The 20,118-nt window shown below is 45.7% G+C and overlaps 1 protein-coding gene across 1 annotated transcript in view; it reads left to right on the top strand.

Moving 5' to 3' along the window:
- The window catches only part of als2a (alsin Rho guanine nucleotide exchange factor ALS2 a), a 152,316-nt gene extending 132,625 nt beyond the window's left edge, over positions 1–19,691 (top strand). Inside the window, 6 exon segments of the mRNA XM_065019687.1 lie at positions 1,999–2,175; positions 13,039–13,084; positions 13,646–13,707; positions 14,335–14,484; positions 18,235–18,331; positions 18,493–19,691. Of these exon segments, the coding sequence (XP_064875759.1) occupies positions 1,999–2,175; positions 13,039–13,084; positions 13,646–13,707; positions 14,335–14,484; positions 18,235–18,331; positions 18,493–18,531 (571 nt within the window). The 3' untranslated portion in view covers positions 18,532–19,691.
- Positions 19,692–20,118: the final 427 nt, after the last annotated feature.

Genomic DNA, 20,118 nt, shown 5'->3' with positions numbered 1-20,118 from the left:
TTGGTCAGATCAGTCTGTCTTGGTCAGGTTTCTGATCCCCTCAGTCCTGTCTTGGTCCAGACAGATCAGTCTGTCTTGGTCAGACAGTCCAGGTTTCTGTCTCAGGGTCAGACAGATCAGTCTGTCTTGGTCAGTTTCAGATCAGTCTGTCTTGGTCAGACAGTCAGTCTCTTGGTCATCCAGATGAGTCTGTCTTGGTTTGGTCAGACAGATGAGTCTGTGTTGGTTTCAGACAGATGAGTCTGTCTTGGTCAGACAGATGAGTCTGTCTTGGTCAGATCAGTCTGCCTTGGTCAGTTTGAGTCTGCCTTGGTCAGATGAGTCTGCCTTGGTCAGATGAGTCCTCATGAGTCTGCCTTGTCTCCCCTCAGACAGATGAGTCTGCCTTGGTCAGACAGATGAGTCTGTCTTGTCCAGGTTTCAGACAGATGACAGACAGATGAGTCTGTCTTGGTCAGACAGATGAGTCTGTCTTGGTCAGACAGATGAGTCTGTCTTGGTCAGATCAGTCTGTCTTGTTGTCCAGGACAGATGAGTCTGTCTGTCTCACCTCATCCTCTGGTCAGATGAGTCTGCCTTGGTCAGATGAGTCTGCCTTGGTCAGTTGAGTCTGCCTTGGTCAGATGAGTCTGCCTTGGTCAGATGAGTCTGCCTTGGTCAGTTGAGTCTGCCTTGGTCAGATGAGTCTGCCTTGGTCAGATGAGTCTGCCTTGGTCAGTTGAGTCTGCCTTGGTCAGATGAGTCTGTCTTGGTCAGATCAGTCTGTCTTGGTCAGATCAGTCTGTCTTGGTCAGATCAGTCTGCCTTGGTCAGATCAGTCTGCCTTGGTCAGATGAGTCTGCCTTGGTCAGATGAGTCTGCCTTGGTCAGATGAGTCTGCCTTGGTCAGATCAGTCTGTCTTGGTCAGATCAGTCTGTCTTGGTCAGACAGATCAGTCTGTCTTGGTCAGACAGATCAGGGTCAGACAGATCAGTCTGTCTTGGTCAGACAGATCAGTCTGTCTTGGTCAGACAGATCAGTCTCTTGGTCAGACAGATGAGTCTGTCTTGGTGGTCAGACAGATGAGTCTGTCTTGGTCAGACAGATGAGTCTGTCTTGGTCAGACAGATGAGTCTGTCTTGGTCAGATCAGTCTGCCTTGGTCAGTTGAGTCTGCCTTGGTCAGATGAGTCTGCCTTGGTCAGATGAGTCAGATGAGTCTGCCTTGGTCAGACAGATGAGTCTGCCTTGGTCAGACAGATGAGTCTGTCTTGGTCAGACAGATGAGTCTGTCTTGGTCAGACAGATGAGTCTGTCTTGGTCAGACAGATGAGTCTGTCTTGGTCAGATCAGTCTGTCTTGGTCAGACAGATGAGTCTGTCTTGGTCAGATGAGTCTGCCTTGGTCAGATGAGTCTGCCTTGGTCAGTTGAGTCTGCCTTGGTCAGATGAGTCTGCCTTGGTCAGATGAGTCTGCCTTGGTCAGTTGAGTCTGCCTTGGTCAGATGAGTCTGCCTTGGTCAGATGAGTCTGCCTTGGTCAGTTGAGTCTGCCTTGGTCAGATGAGTCTGCCTTGGTCAGATGAGTCTGCCTTGGTCAGTTGAGTCTGCCTTGGTCAGATGAGTCTGCCTTGGTCAGATGAGTCTGCCTTGGTCAGATGAGTCTGCCTTGGTCAGATGAGTCTGCCTTGGTCAGTTGAGTCTGCCTTGGTCAGTTGAGTCTGCCTTGGTCAGTTGAGTCTGCCTTGGTCAGTTGAGTCTGCCTTGGTCAGATGAGTCTGCCTTGGTCAGATGAGTCTGCCTTGGTCAGATGAGCTTCCTGTATTCATACTTTTTACTTCTGTATATTAATATAATATAATTAGTCCCCTTCCTCTGTGTGAATCCCTCCCTTCCACTGTCTGTCTGTCTGTCTGTCTGTCTCTGCCTGCCTGTCTGCCTGCCTGTCTGTCTGTCTGCGTGTCTGTCTGTCTGCGTGTCTGTCTGCGTTGTGTATCTCTACCTCCTGTCCTTTATGGTAGCTTGGTGGTGAGTAGCTCCACTCTCCTACTACCAGTCCTGCTGCCCAGGCTGTACCCTCCTCTGTTCACCCTGTATGCCCTGGACAAGGAGAGAGAGGAGGAGGTGTACTGGGACTGTGTCCTGAGGCTCAACAAACAGCCTGACCTGGGCCTGTTGGCCTTCCTGGGGGTCCTACAGTAAGTTAAATACGGAGACACACACACTAGGCTTGGGCGGTATACCATATATACCGGGGCATTTGGAAACGGGATGTTTTTTCAATATCGTTGAAACTATTTATCTGAAGTTTTTCAATACATTTTAATATTTGTATCTGCTTTTTAAGTTAATTCCTGGAGTCAACATGAATTATTTTCATTTTTTATTTCACCTTTATTTAAACCAGGTCGGCCAGTTGAGAACAAGTTCTCATTTACAACTGCGACTTGGCCAAGATAAAGCAAAGCAGCGACACAAACAGAGTTACACATGGAATAAACAAACATACAGTCAATAATACAGTAGAAAAAGTCTATATACAGTGTGTGCAAATGAGGTAGGATCAGAGAAGTAAGGCAATAAATAGACCGTGGTGGAGGTAAAGCAGAGCACGTTCTTCATGTCACCTTTAACATTATGAAGTTTACCGTAGTTTACCAGAACAGTTTAAATGTACACATTATTTCACATTATGTAGTTCACCAGAACAGTTTAAATGTACACATTATTTCACATTATGTAGTTTACCAGAACAGTTTAAATTTGCATTTGGAAAGTATTTAGACCCCTTGACTTTTTACACATTTTGTTACATTAGAGCCTTATTCTGAAATGGATTTAAAAAAAAAAAAAAATTCCCCTCATCAATCTAAACACAATACCCCATAATGACATCACAATACCCCATAATGACATCACAAAAAAGCCCATAATGACATCACAATACCCCATAATAACAAAGCAAAAACAGGTTTTTAGAAATTTTTGCAAATAAATAAAAAATACTGAAATATAACATTTATATAAACATTCAGACCCTTTACTCAGTACTTTGTTGAAGCACATTTGGCAGCGATTACAGCCTTGAGTCTTCTTGGGTATGACGCTACACGCTTGGCAAATCTGTATTTTGGGGAGTTTCTCCCATTCTTCTCTGCAGATCCTCTCAAGCTCTGTCAGGTTGGATAGGGAGCATCACTGCACAGCTATTTTCAAGACTCTAGAGATGTTCGATCAGGTTCATGTCCGGGCTCTGGTTGGGCCACTCAAAGACATTCAGAGACTTGTCCCAAAGCCACTCCTGCGTTGTCTTGGCTGTGTGCTTAGGGTCGTTGTCCTGTTGGAAGGTGAACCTTCTGGAGCATTCTGGAGCAGGTTTTCATTAAGGATCTCTCTGTACTTTGTTCCATTCTACATCACCACAGCATGATGCTGCCACCACCATGCTTCACCGTAGGGACGGTGCCAGGTGACGCTGATTGGTGAAGTGCTGCAGAGAGGTGAAGAGGTGAAGAGGTGAAGCTGTCCTGGCGTCGTGAGGGAGTTTGTTCCACCATTGGGGGGCCAGAGCAGCGAACAGTTTTGACTGGGCTGAGCGGGAACTGTACTTCCTCAGTGGTAGGGAGGCGAGCAGGCCAGAGGTGGATGAACGCAGTGCCCTTGTTTGGGTGTAGGGCCTGATCAGAGCCTGGAGGTACTGAGGTGCCGTTCCCCTCACAGCTCCGTAGGCAAGCACCATGGTCTTGTAGCGGAAGCGAGCTTCAACTGGAAGCCAGTGGAGAGAGCGGAGGAGCGGGGTGACGTGAGAGAACTTGGGAAGGTTGAACACCAGAGGGGCTGCGGCGTTCTGGATGAGTTGTAGGGGTTTAATGGCACAGGCAGGGAGCCCAGCCAACAGCGAGTTGCAGTAATCCAGACGGGAGATGACGAGTGCCTGGATTAGGACCTGCGCCGCTTCCTGTGTGAGGCAGGGTCGTACTCTGCGGATGTTGTAGAGCATGAACCTACAGGAACGGGCCACCGCCTTGATGTTAGTTGAGAACGACAGGGTGTTGTCCAGGATCACGCCAAGTTTCTTAGCGCTCTGGGAGGAGGACACAATGGAGTTGTCAACCGTGATGGCGAGATCATGGAACGGGCAGTCCTTCCCCGGGAGGAAGAGCAGCTCCGTCTTGCCGAGGTTCAGCTTGAGGTGGTGATCCGTCATCCACACTGATATGTCTGCCAGACATGCAGAGATGCGATTCGCCACCTGATCATCAGAAGGGGGAAAGGAGAAGATTAATTGTGTGTCGTCTGCATAGCAATGATAGGAGAGACCATGTGAGGTTATGACAGAGCCAAGTGACTTGGTGTATAGCGAGAATAGGAGAGGGCCTAGAACAGAGCCCTGGGGGACACCAGTGGTGAGAGCACGTGGTGTGGAGACGGATTCTCGCCACGCCACCTGGTAGGAGCGACCTGTCAGGTAGGACGCAATCCAAGCGTGGGCCGCGCCGGAGATGCCCAACTCGGAGAGGGTGGAGAGGAGGATCTGATGGTTCACAGTATCGAAGGCAGCCGATAGGTCTAGAAGGATGAGAGCAGAGGAGAGAGAGTTAGCTTTAGCAGTGCGGAGCGCCTCCGTGATACAGAGAAGAGCAGTCTCAGTTGAATGACTAGTCTTGAAACCTGACTGATTTGGATCAAGAAGGTCATTCTGAGAGAGATAGCGGGAGAGCTGGCCAAGGACGGCACGTTCAAGAGTTTTGGAGAGAAAAGAAAGAAGGGATACTGGTCTGTAGTTGTTGACATAGGAGGGATCGAGTGTAGGTTTTTTCAGAAGGGGGTGCAACTCTCGCTCTCTTGAAGACGGAAGGGACATAGCCAGCGGTCAGGGATGAGTTGATGAGCGAGGTGAGGTAAGGGAGAAGGTCTCCGGAAATGGTCTGAGAAGAGAGGAGGGGATAGGGTCAAGCGGGCAGGTTGTTGGGCGGCCGGCCGTCACAAGACGCGAGATTTCATCTGGAGAGAGGGGGAGAAAGAGGTCAGAGCACAGGGTAGGGCAGTGTGAGCAGAACCAGCGGTGTCGTTTGACTTAGCAAACGAGGATCGGATGTCGTCGACCTTCTTTTCAAAATGGTTGACGAAGTCATCTGCCGAGAGGGAGGAGGGGGGAGGGGGAGGAGGATTCAGGAGGGAGGAGAAGGTTGCAAAGAGCTTCCTAGGGTTAGAGGCAGATGCTTGGAATTTAGAGTGGTAGAAAGTGGCTTTAGCAGCAGAGAGAGAAGAGGAAAATGTAGAGAGGAGGGAGTGAAAGGATGTCAGGTCCGCAGGGAGGCGAGTTTTCCTCCATTTCCGCTCGGCTGCCCGGAGCCCTGTTCTGTGAGCTCGCAATGAGTCGTTGAGCCACGGAGCGGGAGGGGAAGACCGAGCCGGCCTGGAGGATAGGGGACATAGAGAGTCAAAGGATGCAGAAAGGGAGGAGAGGAGGCAGAATCAGGAGATAGGTTGGAGAAGGTTTGAGCAGAGGGAAGAGATGATAGGATGGAAGAGGAGAGAGTAGCGGGGGAGAGAGAGCGAAGGTTGGGACGGCGCGATACCATCCGAGTAGGGGCAGTGTGGGAAGTGTTGGATGAGAGCGAGAGGGAGAAGGATACAAGGTAGTGGTCGGAGACTTGGAGGGGAGTTGCAATGAGGTTAGTGGAAGAACAGCATCTAGTAAAGATGAGGTCGAGCGTATTTCCTGCCTTGTGAGTAGGGGGGGAAGGTGAGAGGGTGAGGTCAAAAGAGGAGAGGAGTGGAAAGAAGGAGGCAGAGAGGAATGAGTCAAAGGTAGGCGTGGGGAGGTTAAAGTCGCCCAGAACTGTGAGAGGTGAGCCGTCCTCAGGAAAGGAGCTTATCAAGGCATCAAGCTCATTGATGAACTCTCCGAGGGAACCTGGAGGGCGATAAATGATAAGGATGTTAAGCTTGAAAGGGCTGGTAACTGTGACAGCATGGAATTCAAAGGAGGCGATAGACAGATGGGTAAGGGGAGAAAGAGAGAATGACCACTTGGGAGAGATGAGGATCCCGGTGCCACCACCCCGCTGACCAGAAGCTCTCGGGGTGTGCGAGAACACGTGGGCAGACGAAGAGAGAGCAGTAGGAGTAGCAGTGTTGTCTGTGGTGATCCATGTTTCCGTCAGTGCCAAGAAGTCGAGGGACTGGAGGGAGGCATAGGCTGAGATGAACTCTGCCTTGTTGGCCGCAGATCGGCAGTTCCAGAGGCTACCGGAGACCTGGAACTCCACGTGGGTCGTGCGCGCTGGGACCACCAGATTAGGTGGCCGCGGCCACGCGGTGTGGAGCGTTTGTATGGTCTGTGCAGAGAGGAGAGAACAGGGATAGACAGACACATAGTTGACAGGCTACACAAGAGGCTACGCTAATGCAAAGGAGATTGAATGACAAGTGGACTACACGTCTCGAGTGTTCAGAAAGTTAAGCTTACGTAGCAAGAATCTTATTGACTAAAATGATTAAAATGATACAGTACTGCTGAAGTAGGCTAGCTGGCAGAGGCTGCGTTGTTGACTATGTAGGCTAGCTGGCAGTGTCTGCGTTGTTGACACTACACTAATCAAGTCGTTCCGTTGAGTGTAATGGTTTCTACTGTGCTACTGTGCTGCTATTCGGGGCTAGCTGGCTAGCTAGCAGTGTTGATTTACGTTACGTTGCGTTAAAAGAACGACAATAGCTGGCTAGCTAACCTAGGAAATCGCTCAAGACTACACAATTATCTTTGATACAAAGACGGCTATGTAGCTAGCTATGTAGCTAGCTACGATCAAACAAATCAAGCCGTTGTACTGTAATGAAATGAAAAATGTGATACTACCTGTGGAGCGAAGCGAAATGCGACCGGATTGTTGAGTGCGGAAGTTCTGTTACGTTAAGGACGACAAATAGCTGGCTAGCTAACCTCGGTAAATTAAGATAATCACTCTAAAACTACACACTCTAAACTACACAATTATCTTGGATACGAAGACAGCAAAGACAACTATGTAGCTAGCTAACACTACACTAATCAAGTCGTTCAGTTGAGTGTAAGTTGTGCTGCTAATCGGTAGACGGTGGACTAGCTAACGGTAGACGTTAGCTAGCTAGCTGCAGGGCGGTGTAGACTGCGTTAGGACGACGAAATACGATAATTACGCAATTATCTATGATACAAAGACGGCTATGTAGCTAGCTAAGAAAAATTGCTAAGATTAGACAAATCAAACCGTTGTACTATAATGAAATGTAATGAAATGTAATACTACCTGCGGACCGAGTGCAGATGCGACCGCTCGCTCCAACCCGGAAGTTGGAGCGAGGCGGAATGCGACCGGGTTGTTGAGTTCAATTCGGTAGACGTTGGCTAGCTGTTGGCTAGCTAGCAGTGTCTCCTACGTTAAGGACGACAAATAGCTGGCTAGCTAACCTCGGTAAATTAAGATAATCACTCTAAAACTACACACTCTAAACTACACAATTATCTTGGATACGAAGACAGCAAAGACAACTATGTAGCTAGCTAACACTACACTAATCAAGTCGTTCAGTTGAGGGTAATAGTTTCTACAGTGCTGCTATTCTTATTGACTAAAATGATTAAAAATGATACAGTACTGCTGAAGTAGGCTAGCTGGCAGTGGCTGCGTTGTTGACTTTGTAGGCTAGCTGGCAGTGGCTGCGTTGTTGATTCAGGGGCTAGCTGGCTAGCTAGCAGTGTTGATTACGTTACGTTGCGTTAAAAGAACGACAATAGCTGGCTAGGTAACCTAGAAAATCGCTCTAGACTACACAATTATCTTTGATACAGAGACGGCTATGTAGCTAGCTATGTAGACGGTGGGCGTTAGCTAGCTGGCTAGCTGCTGGGCAGATAGCAGTGTAGACTGCGTTAGGACGACGAAATACGATAATTACGCAATTATCTTTGATACAAAGATGGCTATGTAGCTAGCTAAGAAGAAATTGCTAAGATTAGACAAATCAAACCGTTGTACTATAATGAAATGTAATGAAAAGTTATACTACCTGCAGACCGAATTGCAGACCGAAGTGCGGATGCGACTGCTCGCTCCAACCCGGAAGTATCCTCGTTACATTATTAAATTGCTTACCTTTGATCTTCGGATGTTTGCACTCACGAGACTCCCCAGTTACACAATAAATGTTCCTTTTGTTCCATAAAGATTATTTTCATATCCAAAATATCTCCATTTGGTTGGCGCGTTCAGAAAATCCACAGGCTCGAGCGGTCACGACATCGCAGACGAAAATTCCAAATAGTATCCGTAAAGTTCGTAGAAACATGTCAAACCTTTTTTATAATCAATCATCAGGTTGTTTTTACAACATATAATCTATCAACCGGGACTGTAGCTGCTTCAATAGGAGAGAGAAAAAATGTCTGCTCCAAGCTGTTGCACATGGAAAATGCTCGTAGTTCGTAGAAACATGTCAAACCTTTTTTATAATCAATCATCTATCAACCGGGCTTCAATAGGAGAGAGAAAAAATGTCTGCTCCAAAATGCTGCTGGCACCCAGCCATCCACTTACGCAATGTGATCTTTCTCGCTCATTTTTCAAAATAAAAGCCTGAAACTATGTCTAAAGACTATTCACACCATGGGGAAGCCATAGGAAAATGAATCTGGTTGATATCCCTTTAAATGGAGCGAAGGCAGGCAATGGAACAGAGAGCTTTCAGGAAAAACAGCACTTCCGGGTTGGATTTTCCTCAGGTTTTCCCCTGCACTATCAGTTCTGTTATACTCACAGACAATATTTTGACAGTTTTGGAAACTTTAGAGTGTTTTCTATCCTAAGCTGACAATTGTATGCATATTCTAGATTCTGGGCCTGAGAAATAGGCAGTTTAATTTGGGTACATTTTTCATCCAAACATTAAAATACTGCCCCCTACTCAACAGGTTAAGAATGATGGAGGCCACTGTGTTCTTGGGGACCTTCAATGCTGCAGAAATGTTATGGTACCCTTCCTCAGATCTGTGCATCGACACAATCCTGTCTCGGAGCTCTACGGACAATTCCTTTGAACTCATGGTCTGGTTTTTGCTCTGACATGCACTGTCAACTGTGGGACCTAATATAGACAGGTGTGTGCTTTTCTAAATCATGTCCAATCAATTTAATTTACCACGGGTGGACTCCAATCAAGTTGTAGAAACATCTCAAGGATGATCAATGGAAACATGATGCACCTGATGCACCTGAGCTCAATTTAGAGTCTCATTGTCTGAATTCTTTCCGACATTTTAGTAATTTAGCAGAAACTCTTATCCAGAGCGACTTACAATTAGTGTGTTTATCTACAGATAGCTAGGTGAGACAACAATACATCACAATTGTATTATCAATACATCACAAAAGTTATCAACAAAGTCAGTGCTAGTAGAAAAACAAATTGAGTGCCGTCCGCTTTACCTCCGGAGATAATTATCTTCAGTTATCGTCACAGCCGTGTGTATTCCCCCTCAAGCCGATACCACGACGGCTCTCAAGGAACCACACTGGACTTTGTGCAAACTGGAAACCAAATATCCTGAGGCATTTATTTGTAGTATGGGACTGTGATAAATTAAATCTGAGGAAAACCATTGTTACAAGGCCCTCCCCCGCCTTCCCTTCGGCAAATCAGATCATGCCTCTGTCTTGCTCCTCCTTTCCCATAGGCAGAAACTCAAAGAGGAAGTACCTGTTGTAAAGACTGTTCAACGCTGATCTGACCAATCAGAATCCATGCTTCAAGATTGTTTTCATCACGCGGACTGGGATATGTTCCGGGTTGCCTCTGAGAATAACATAACATTGATGTATACACTGATACGGTGACTGAGTTCATCAGGAAGTGCATAGTGGATGTTGTTCCCACTGTAACTATTAAAACCTACCCAAACCACGGCAGCATTCGCACAATACTGAAACTGTGAACCACCGCATTTAACCAAGGTGACTGGGAATATGGTTAAATACAAACCGTGTAGTTCTTCCCTCCGTAAGGCAATCAGACAGGCTAAACATCAGTGTAGTTCTTCCCTCCGTAAGGCAATCAGACAGGCTAAACATCAGTGTAGTTCTTCCCTCCGTACTGCAATCAGACAGGCTAAACATCAGTGTAGTTCTTCCCTCCGTAAGGCAATCAGACAGGCTAAACATCAGTGTAGTTCTTCCCTCCGTAAAGAAATCAGACAGGCTAAACATCAGTGTAGTTCTTCCCTCCGTAAGGAAATCAAAACGTCAGTACAAAGTGGAGTCGTAATTCAACGGGTCAGACACATGGCGTATTCTACCGGTCAAAAGGTTTAGAACATCTACTCATACAAGGGTTTTCTTTCTTTATTTTTACTATTTTCTACATTGTAGAATAATAGTGACGACATCACCACTGTTCTATCATTCAGCCTACAGTAGCAGCCAATCGGTGGTGTTCAATGTTTTCAATGTAGGTCTACATTCCCATGAGAAACAAACATGCAGGGCTTGACATTAACCTGTTTATCCACTGAAAATGTTGTTGTGTTGTTTTATGCAAGAAACCACTTTACAAAATAAAATGTATTATTATTCCCATACCATTATTACAGAGAATCAGACTAATTATGCTCCCCCCTGCCTATTGGCTACTGAGTTTATTCAAGCCTGTCTCAAAATACAACACTGCCACTTTAAGACAAAAAAAAAAGCTCTTTGCCTGACTCACTTTCCAAAGATGTCTAGAAATGTACACATTTTGTGCTCTTGTAGGGAGCAATCACTCCCCCATTGTTGACTACAAATAATCTATTACTGGGATAATAACTCAATAACTAGTAAAGGATATGAATAAATGTTCACGCTTGGCTACAGGCAGCACTCGCTTTGATCTCAAAACACAAGCTCTTCTACTCACGACCACTCATGCTGTAAACACAGTCCAGTTCAAAAATAAATGGCACAGATCCATATATGGCAATCGTCTATTTGCATATAGGCCTACTGCAGCTCTGATTGGTTATGCCGCACCGTCTGTGTGGAGTACGGGCTGAGTAGTGCACAATAGAATCCTACTCCGATGCGTTCTGCCAACAACAAAATCTTTTGCATAGTTTGTTTTGTTTCGGTATGTTGCATTGAAAGTGGATAACATTGCATCACATTTCCCACAGTAAAGGGAAACGTTGACAGTGTTAACTAACAGGGAAACGTTGACAGTGTTAACTAACAGGGAAACGTTGACAGTGTTAACTAACAGGGAAACGTTGACAGTGTTAACTTAACAGGGAAACGTTGACAGTGTTAACTAACAGGGAAACGTTGACAGTGTTAACTAACAGGGAAACGTTGACAGTGTTAACTAACAGGGAAACGTTGACAGTGTTAACTAACAGGGAAACGTTGACAGTGTTAACTAACAGGGAAAACTCTAGGAAGTTGAGTGAAATTCAACCTCATGCTCTATGGGCTGATGTTTCTTCTGTGCTCGGCAACGGCAGTCTCGGAGCTACTGCACGCCCGCACACGTGCGCGGTTTAGAACATTTTGCCCAACCCCAACACACGTACACAAGCGCACAGGCACGCTCACATACACACTCACACACCGTCTTACAGCTGTATCTACTCAGCAGCAGACGGATATTTAACCAACACAGTGTCTCGTTAACTACAGCGGAATTCTTCTCTGTACACTGATCAGTGCAGTATCTGATCTTCTGTGCCTCTTTATGGTAAAAACTACTTTCTGGGATTATTCATGTCGACCCTCTGGGATTATTCATGTCGACCCTCTGGGATTATTCATGTCGACCCTCTGGGATTATTCATGTCGACCCTCTGTGATTATTCATGTCGACCCTCTGTGATTATTAATGTCGACCCTCTGTGATTATGTCGACCCTCTGTGATTATTAATGTCGACCCTCTGTGATTATTAATGTCGACCCTCTGTGTTTATTAATGTCGACCCTCTGTGATTATCTGAACCCTCTGTGATTATTATTGTCGACCCTCTGTGATTATTAATGTCGACCCTCTGTGATTATTAATGTCGACCCTCTGTGATTATCTGAACCCTCTGTGTTTATTAATGTCGACCCTCTGTGATTATTAATGTCGCCCCTCTGTGTTTATTAATGTCGACCCTCTGTGTTTATTAATGTCTACCCTCTGTGATTATTAATGTCGACCCTCTGTGATTATCTGAACCCTCTGTGTTTATTAATGTCGACCCTCTGTGTTTATTAATGTCGACCCTCTGTGATTATTAATGTCGACCCTCTGTGATTATTAATGTCGACCCTCTGTGATTATTAATGTCGACCCTCTGTGATTATTAACGTCGACCCTCTGGGATTATTCATGTCGACCCTCTGTGATTATCTGAACCCTCTGTGATTATTAATGTCGACCCTCTGTGATTATCTGAACCCTCTGTGATTATTAATGTCGACCCTCTGTGATTATTAATGTCGACCCTCTGTGATTATTAATGTCGACCCTCTGTGATTATCTGAACCCTCTGTGATTATTAATGTCGCCCCTCTGTGTTTATTAATGTCGACCCTCTGTGATTATTAATGTCGACCCTCTGTGATTATTAATGTCTACCCTCTGTGATTATTAATGTCGACCCTCTGTGATTATCTGAACCCTCTGTGATTATTAATGTCGACCCTCTGTGATTATTAACGTCGACCCTCTGGGATTATTCATGTCGACCCTCTGTGATTATGTCGACCCTCTGTGATTATGTCGACCCTCTGTGATTATGAATGTCGACCCTCTGTGATTATGTCGACCCTCTGTGATTATGAATGTCGACCCTCTGTGATTATCTGAACCCTCTGTGATTATTAATGTCGACCCTCTGTGATTATTAATGTCGACCCTCTGTGATTATTAATGTCGACCCTCTGTGTTTATTAATGTCGACCCTCTGTGATTATTAATGTCGACCCTCTGTGTTTATTAATGTCGACCCTCTGTGATTATCTGAACCCTCTGCGATTATTAATGTCGACCCTCTGTGATTACCTCTCAGGAAGTTCTGGCCGGTCTCCGTCTCCGTGTTGGGAGAGAAGCAGCAGGTGGGTTCCAGATCTCTACTCTCTTCTTCTTATGTGACAGGTCTTTCCTGCTTCTCTCCAGTCTTTTGAACCATCTCTTAGAATCCATCTTGCTTTTACCCACAGATGTAACTCTTTCTGTACTATGTAGCCTTTGTCCTCATGCAGTTGATCCTCTTTAGCTCTTCTAGGAAATCTGTGATCTTTGATCTCCCGAGGTAGCTTGGATCTCCCGAGGTAGCTTGGCTCTCCCGAGGTAGCTTGGCTCTCCCGAGGTAGCTTGGCTCTCCCGAGGTAGCTTGGCTCTCCCGAGGTAGCTTGGCTCTCCCGAGGTAGCTTGGATCCCCCGAGGTAGCTTGGATCCCCCGAGGTAGCTTGGCTCTCCCGAGGTAGCTTGGCTCTCCCGAGATTAATATCAAACAAACCTTGTTACGGTATTACTACAGGGGATGTTATAGTACTCTATTTTCCCCCAGAGACTTTTCCCCCTCTTGATATTTCCTGTCCTATACCCTTTTCCATCAATGTCGTCCACTTGATAAATATCTGTTACTCAAACCTCTGATATATTTCTGCGATTAGGTCCTTCCCAGCACCAAAAATGCTTGCTTTGCTTCTGCAGTGAAGACTTTACAACAGATCAGGTAAGGGATGCTCCAGTGTCGTGTATATATTACAGTGTCTTGTCCCTCAGGCAACCTCCCAAATGGACCCTCATTCCCTTTATAGGTGACTGCTTTTGATCCGGGGCCCATTTGGGAGGCAGATATAGTCTTGTATCATGTATAAGTCTTTTCTCTCTTTCATTGGCCCGACCAAGATGGCTAACCGGGCTATCTGCATTCCCCCCTCCAACCCCTCTTTTATGCTACTGCTACTCTCCGTTCATCATATATGCATAGTCACTTTAACCATATCTACATGTACATACTACCTCAATAAGCCTGACTAACCGGTGTCTGTATATAGCCTCTCTACTGTATATAGCCCCTCTACTGTATATAGCCCCTCTACTGTATATAGCTTCTCTACTGTATATAGCCTCTCTACTGTATATAGCCCCTCTACTGTATATCGCCTCGCTACTCCTATTTTCAAAAGTCTTTATTTCTTTACTTACCCAGACACACACACAAACACACTCAACTTTTTTTTTGGCACCATTGGTTAGAGCCTGTAAGTAAGCATTTCACTGTGAGGTCTACTACACCTGTTGTATTCGGTGCACGTGACAATAAAACTTTGTTTGTTTGTTTGTTTACCTCTCGCAGCACCACCTTCACCCCGTCAGACAAACTGCAGGTGATCCAGCGTACCTTTGAGGAGCTGAACCAGGAAGTACAAGCTCTGCTAGAGGGGAACTTCCTGTTGTCCATGGATGACCTCTTACCTCTGTTTCTCTACGTGGTGCTGAGAGCACGGTAAGGAGGCATTACTATTGAGGACAGGAGGCATTACTATTGAGGACAGGAGGCATTACTACTGAGGACAGGAGACATTACTACTGTTACTACTGAGGACAGGAGGCAGTACTACTGAGGACAGGAGGCATTACTACTGAGGACAGGAGGCATTACTACTGAGGACAGGAGGCATTACTACTGAGGACAGGAGGCATTACTACTGAGGACAGGAGGCATTACTACTGAGGACAGGAGGCATTACTAGGCATTACTACTGTTACTACTGAGGACAGGAGGCATTACTACTGAGGACAGGAGGCATTACTACTGAGGACAGGAGGCATTACTACTGAGGACAGGAGGCATTACTACTGAGGACAGGAGGCATTACTACTGAGGACAGGAGGCATTACTACTGAGGGCAGGAGGCATTACTACTGAGGGCAGGAGGCATTACTACTGAGGGCAGGAGGCAGTACTACTGAGGACAGGAGGCATTACTACTGTTACTACTGAGGACAGGAGACATTACTACTGAGGACAGGAGGCATTACTACTGAGGACAGGAGACATTACTACTGAGGACAAGAGGCATTACTATTGTTACTACTGAGGACAGGAGGCATTACTACTGAGGGCAGGAAGCATTACTATTGAGGACAGGAGGCATTACTACTGAGGACAGGAGGCATTACTACTGAGGACAGGAGGCATTACTACTGAGGACAGGAGGCATTACTACTGAGGACAGGGGGCATTACTACTGAGGACAGGGGGCATTACTACTGAGGACAGGGGGCATTACTACTGAGGACAGGGGGCATTACTACTGAGGACAGGGGCATTACTACTGAGGACAGGAGGCATTACTACTGAGGACAGGAGGCATTACTACTGAGGACAGGAGGCATTACTACTGAGGACAGGAGGCATTACTACTGAGGACAGGAGGCATTACTACTGAGGACAGGAGGCATTACTAGGCATTACTACTGTTACTACTGAGGACAGGAGGCATTACTACTGAGGACAGGAGGCATTACTACTGAGGACAGGAGGCATTACTACTGAGGACAGGAGGCATTACTACTGAGGACAGGAGGCATTACTACTGAGGACAGGAGGCATTACTACTGAGGACAGGAGGCATTACTACTGAGGACAGGAGGCATTACTACTGTTACTACTGAGGACAGGAGGCATTACTACTGAGGACAGGAGGCATTACTACTGAGGACAGGAGGCATTACTACTGAGGACAGGAGGCATTACTACTGAGGACAGGAGGCATTACTAGGCATTACTACTGTTACTACTGAGGACAGGAGGCATTACTACTGAGGACAGGAGGCATTACTACTGAGGACAGGAGGCATTACTACTGAGGACAGGAGGCATTACTACTGAGGACAGGAGGCATTACTACTGAGGACAGGAGGCATTACTACTGAGGACAGGAGGCATTACTACTGAGGACAGGGGGCATTACTACTGAGGACAGGGGGCATTACTACTGAGGACAGGGGGCATTACTACTGAGGACAGGGGGCATTACTACTGAGGACAGGGGGCATTACTACTGAGGACAGGAGGCATTACTACTGAGGACAGGAGGCATTACTACTGAGGACAGGAGGCATTACTACTGAGGACAGGAGGCATTACTACTGAGGACAGGAGGCATTACTACTGAGGACAGGAGGCATTACTAGGCATTACTACTGTTACTACTGAGGACAGGAGGCATTACTACTGAGGACAGGAGGCATTACTACTGAGGACAGGAGGCATTACTACTGAGGACAGGAGGCATTACTACTGAGGACAGGAGGCATTACTACTGAGGACAGGAGGCATTACTACTGAGGACAGGAGGCATTACTACTGAGGACAGGAGGCATTACTACTGAGGACAGGAGGCATTACTACTGTTACTACTGAGGACAGGAGGCATTACTACTGAGGACAGGAGGCATTACTACTGAGGACAGGAGGCATTACTACTGAGGACAGGAGGCATTACTACTGAGGACAGGAGGCATTACTAGGCATTACTACTGTTACTACTGAGGACAGGAGGCATTACTACTGAGGACAGGAGGCATTACTACTGAGGACACAGGAGGCATTACTACTGAGGACAGGAGGCATTACTACTGAGGACAGGAGGCATTACTACTGAGGACAGGAGGCATTACTACTGAGGACAGGAGGCATTACTACTGTTACTACTGAGGACAGGAGGCATTACTACTGAGGACAGGAAGCATTACTACTGAGGACAGGAGGCATTACTACTGAGGACAGGAGGCATTACTACTGAGGACAGGAGGCATTACTACTGAGGACAGGAGGCATTACTAGGCATTACTACTGTTACTACTGAGGACAGGAGGCATTACTACTGAGGACAGGAGGCATTACTACTGAGGACAGGAGGCATTACTACTGAGGACAGGAGGCATTACTACTGAGGACAGGAGGCATTACTACTGAGGACAGGAGGCATTACTACTGAGGACAGGAGGCATTACTACTGAGGACAGGAGGCATTACTACTGAGGACAGGAGGCATTACTACTGAGGACAGGAGGCATTACTACTGAGTACAGGAGGCATTACTACTGAGTACAGGAGGCATTACTACTGAGGACAGGAGGCATTACTACTGAGGACAGGAGGCATTACTACTGAGGACGGGAGGCATTACTACTGAGGACAGGAGACATTACTACTGAGGACAGGAGGCATTACTACTGAGGACAGGAGGCATTACTACTGAGGACAGGAGGCATTACTACTGAGGACAGGAGGCATTACTACTGAGGACAGGAGGCATTACTACTGTTACTACTGAGGACAGGAGGCATTACTACTGTTACTACTGAGGACAGGATGCATTACTACTGTTACTACTGAGGACAGGAGGCATTACTACTGAGGACAGGAGGCATTACTACTGAGGACAGGAGGCATTACTACTGTTACTACTGAGGACAGGAGGCATTACTACTGTTACTACTGGGGACAGGAGGCATTACTACTGAGGGCAGGAGGCATTACTACTGTTACTACTGAGGACAGGAGGCATTACTACTGTTACTACTGGGGACAGGAGGCATTACTACTGAGGGCAGGAGGCGTTACTACTGAGGACAGGAGGCGTTACTACTGAGGACAGGAGGCGTTACTACTGAGGACAGGAGGCGTTACTACTGAGGACAGGAGGCGTTACTACTGAGGACAGGAGGCGTTACTACTGAGGACAGGAGGCGTTACTACTGAGGACAGGAGGCGTTACTACTGAGGACAGGAGGCGTTACTACTGAGGACAGGAGGCGTTACTACTGAGGACAGGAGGCGTTACTACTGAGGACAGGAGGCGTTACTACTGAGGACAGGAGGCGTTACTACTGAGGACAGGAGAACATTACTACTGTTACTACTGAGGACAGGATACATTACTACTGTTACTACTGAGGACAGGAGACATTACTACTGTTACTACTGAGGACAGGAGGCATTACTACTGAGGACAGGAGGCATTACTACTGAGGACAGGAGGCATTACTACTGAGGACAGGCATTACTACTGAGGACAGGAGACATTACTATTGTTACTACTGAGGACAGGAGGCATTACTACTGAAGACAGGAGGCATTACTCCTACTGACAACAGGCTGCAGAGACAACATTTCTATATTTTAAAGCTAGTTTCCTACATTGCAGTCCCAGTCAATGTGCAGATAGCTTTGTCCCTGTTTTAGGATGAGGAACCTGGCTGCTGAGGTGAGTTTGATAGAAGATCTAATGGACCCCTATCTGCAGCACGGAGAGCTGGGACTCATGTTCACCACACTCAAGGTAACACTCAGTACTTTTCCGCAGCTGAAGCAAGAAAAACTATTTTTCTTCCAAGAACATATTCCTTTTCTAGTTTGGAAAGTGGATTTATTGATTTATTTCTGAATTTATTATGAGGGATCCATTGATTTGATTGATTTTCTCGACATGTCCTTGTCCAGGCTTGCTGTTTTCAGATCCAACAGGAGAAGACCACATAGGGAAGAGGAGGTGCCTTCTACAATGGAGGTCGACGGAGGGTCCCATTTTTCATTCCGCCGACTCCAGACAACCAGAGATGGATTATCCCCTGGCTAAAGACATGATTATTTTTTTTACCATTATTTATACAGGGTTAGTCCCATTGAGGCCGACGTCTCTTTTGCAAGGGAACCCTGCTTCACAAAAAGTTACAAAACAATACAAAGTACACAAAGGGAATTTGTGAAACAATTATAACAATCAAAGGCATGAGAAATACAATTAGAAAAATGTATACTAAATGTTTAAGAGATACAGTGAAAAGAGAGGTCTAGATTTCAGGTACTGCTGCCTTATGACAAAGGGAACTTTAATGCAACCACCCTGAGAAGATTGAAGAATCACAGCCTTTTTTGGTTTTATCCTGACTATCTTTAATCCTGACTATCTTTAATCCTGACTGACTATCTTTAATCCTGACTGACTATCTTTAATCCTGACTGACTATCTTTAACCCTGACTATCTTTAACCCTGACTGACTATCTTTAATCCTGACTGACTATCTTTAATCCTGACTGACTATCTTTAATCCTGACTGACTATCTTTAATCCTGACTATCTTTAACCCTGACTGACTATCTTTAATCCTGACTGACTATCTTTAATCCTGACTGACTGACTATCTTTAATCCTGACTGACTGACTATCTTTAATCCTGACTGACTGACTATCTTTAATCCTGACTGACTGACTATCTTTAATCCTGACTGACTATCTTTAATCCTGACTGACTATGTTTAATCCTGACTGACTGTTTAATCCTGACTATGTTTAATCCTGACTGACTATCTTTAATCCTGACTATGTTTAATCCTGACTGACTATGTTTAATCCTGACTGACTATGTTTAATCCTGACTGACTATGTTTAATCCTGACTGACCTATCTTTAATCCTGACTATCTTTAACCCTGACTGACTATCTTTAATCCTGACTGACTATCTTTAATCCTGACTGACTGACTATCTTTAATCCTGACTGACTGACTATCTTTAATCCTGACTGACTGACTATCTTTAATCCTGACTGACTGACTATCTTTAATCCTGACTGACTATCTTTAATCCTGACTGACTATGTTTAATCCTGACTGACTGTTTAATCCTGACTATGTTTAATCCTGACTGACTATGTTTAATCCTGACTGACTATCTTTAATCCTGACTATGTTTAATCCTGACTGACTATGTTTAATCCTGACTGACTATGTTTAATCCTGACTGACTATGTTTAATCCTGACTGACCTATCTTTAATCCTGACTGACTATCTTTAATCCTGACTGACTATCTTTAATCCTGACTATCTTTAATCCTGACTGACTATCTTTAATCCTGACTATGTTTAATCCTGACTGACTATCTTTAATCCTGACTATCTTTAATCCTGACTGACTATCTTTAATCCTGACTATCTTTAATCCTGACTGACTATCTTTAATCATGACTGACTATCTTTAATCATGACTGACCTATCTTTAATCCTGACTATGTTTAATCCTGACTGACTATCTTTAATCCTGACTGACTATCTTTAATCCTGACTAT

The sequence above is a fragment of the Oncorhynchus nerka genome, linkage group LG1 (assembly GCF_034236695.1).
Source record: "Oncorhynchus nerka isolate Pitt River linkage group LG1, Oner_Uvic_2.0, whole genome shotgun sequence".
Taxonomy (NCBI): domain Eukaryota; kingdom Metazoa; phylum Chordata; class Actinopteri; order Salmoniformes; family Salmonidae; genus Oncorhynchus; species Oncorhynchus nerka.
Note: the sequence above shows the minus strand (reverse complement) of the source record. Positions and strands in the feature narration are given on the sequence as shown.